The sequence below is a fragment of the Poromitra crassiceps genome (genome assembly GCF_964638095.1).
Source record: "Poromitra crassiceps genome assembly, chromosome: 12".
Lineage (NCBI taxonomy): Eukaryota > Metazoa > Chordata > Actinopteri > Beryciformes > Melamphaidae > Poromitra > Poromitra crassiceps.
In genome coordinates, this window is record NC_139632.1 from 4,019,171 (window position 1) to 4,021,670 (window position 2,500).

At 48.6% G+C, this 2,500-nt stretch overlaps 1 protein-coding gene across 1 annotated transcript in view; it reads right to left on the reverse strand.

Moving 5' to 3' along the window:
• Positions 1-1,644, reverse strand: part of igfbp1a (insulin-like growth factor binding protein 1a) — a gene marked incomplete at its 5' end in the record, with an annotated part of 4,459 nt that extends 2,815 nt beyond the window's left edge. The window contains 2 exons of the mRNA XM_083647495.1: positions 829-1,004; positions 1,251-1,644. Of these exons, the coding sequence (XP_083503621.1) occupies positions 829-1,004; positions 1,251-1,644 (570 nt within the window). The remainder of the gene's footprint in view (positions 1-828; positions 1,005-1,250) is intronic.
• Positions 1,645-2,500: the final 856 nt, after the last annotated feature.

The following is a 2,500-nucleotide window of genomic DNA, read 5'->3' on the forward strand; positions in this document are numbered from 1 at the left end:
TGTGTAGTTTTGTCTCATTACGAGGAAGAGGAAGAGGACAAGGACCAAGAAGTGCAAAGGACAACCGTGATCTCAGATGAGGTCCAGGTCACTTTGGTTCACCATGTGGTCCACATGGACTGAGCCATGAGGGAGGCTGGGCAGAGTTCTCTCTGCACCACGCTGTTCTTTCTACTGTAGCTATACACATGTGCTACTCAGTGATGGTTGGCCAATGTTACAGCAATGTGTCGTTTAATATATTGAAGAATATAAATAGTCTTGTTGTATCCTAAAACCAATCGCATGTTTTGAGATCTTCTGCAGAGCTGATCAGATGACAAGCCTTGGCTTGTGTGATGTAGGTGAGGTTGCTGTCAGCCAGAGCCTCACTTTTCCCTTTTCATTTTTAGGTCAAGCCTTTTCTATGTTTTATCCTACTGCACGTCCAACACATTCAAGTGTTGAAATAAAGTATTTGTGAGTGAAATATTCAACATTTGTGTGTTGCTATATTACAATAGCCAATTAGTCTACTACTGTAACACCACAGGCGTATCTGCATGAGTGTATACCTTTGAACTTGCAAAAGCCATAAACGATTCATAGACAGTATAGTGTTTTCCATTGAGCACATCAGTAAGCTAGTCTGTTGTAAGAAAGATACAGCCTATTCATTTGATGCTGCTGTCATTTTATTGTGAAATAAGTATCGTTTGAAAATGAGCCCTAAAAGTGTCAGAAAATGTGTGTAGCCTAATTAAGCAATGTGTGTGTGTGGGGCGGAAATCATCAATGTAACAACAACATTGCAGAGATACAATGTGTCCAATATTCCGTTGGCTTTACCTGCTCGACCAGTTTCCTGCGGATTGCGACGACTTTGGCTTTCATGCTCTCCTGAGCGTCTGCGGCGGCCCTCGGGTCGGGCTTGCTGTGGCCGGCGGGGAGGTAGTGGCTGGAGCCGGGGTCCGAGAGGGTGGCTGATGCGTTCTCCATCTCAGCCTCGGCGGGCTCTCCCTGATCTGATGATGACGCACAGGAGAGTGAATGACTGTGGAGCAGGCTTGACTCAATTCATATGTCTTTACGAAGATTATAGGCTACCGAATAGCCTATCTGCTCTCTGGGGTTAAATGAATAAGGCATGTAGCCTATAGGCTATTTATGGCTTTATCAAGTGTTGCTGGAATTCTGATTCTATATATAGGCCTATATGCTACATGATATCTCATTCACAGATGCATGGATGAGGGGGTTATAGGGCCTACCTTGGGTTTGGGGTTCCGCGCTCTGCTGGGGCTCAGTGCTGGTCTCCGTGCACACAGCTTGTCCCCGGGTTAGGGAGTGCAGCGGGCGGAGGTCGCCGGGTCTCGGCGTGCACTTCAGCCCGGAGCCGCACGGTGCCGTGTAGATCCCGCACAGCTCTCCAGCCTTCAGGGCGCAGGCGAGACAGCATCCACAGCCCGGCTCCCGCAGCACCTCGGCGCATCCGGGCGCAACAACCGCTGGACACTGGCTCAGCTTCTCGGGAGTGCAAGGGGCGCATCGGATCGGCTCAGCTGCTGCTGGCCCCATCACCGGGGACCCCAGCGTGCCTGCGGCCAGCACGGAGCACACCGCTGCCAGTGCCACCACGACGCGTTTCAAATATAATCCATCCATGGCAAACAAAATGTACTGTGGACACTAAATAGGCTATAGCCTATAAAATGTAGAATAGAGGGAATAATCAAGGTAAGCCGGATTCCCACGGTTCTTGCTCAGTAGCCTCTAGTGGCTTTCGTTTGATTTTGGGAAAATGTCTAACTGTGCGTTGCGCGCAGCCGTATTTATACTCTGGTCTCTGTGAGTGTTTGACGCATCGGCGTTATGAATGATTTCTGGAAAGAAGGTGTAGTAATGTTCCGATGGTCTCTGATTGGCCCGCCAGGCAGCAGCTCATTTGAATAGGCTACAAACAATCACGTCAATATTGATTTTGGAACAGGCAGTGCCTGCACGTATCCCACGTATCCCCCCCGACGAGTGACGACACCAGCGTTTGATGTTGGAAGAACCCCCTGTTCTCGTCCCAGTGTTACAATAAACTACTTTACACATTCTGGTAAGAGCACAAAGGCTGCAAGTAGATATAGGTTCGGGTTTGAAAACTTGAAGTTGGACAATTCAACCGGGAACCGCGCGGTCGAATTCAGAAGAGACATATTGTTGCAATTTTCTCCGCAAAACAAGCGATCTTTGAGTAGACGCATGTTATTCTATTCATGAGTTTGTTTTATTGTCCTCTCCAAACTTCTTACACAACTTTTGGGAAACCAATAATGAATGAGCGCAAATTACGCACGCCCACGCTGCATAGTGTATGCATGATGCGGAGAGTGAACCAGCTCTAATTTGACGCGAGAAGGCATCCGTGCGTTGCAGACAGAGTGCAACTTCAGAAATAGCTGCGCAAAATGAGGGTCACCGTTTACGCCAGCGAGTCACGGCTCTGATGACTGGAGGCTGTGGTATGTGA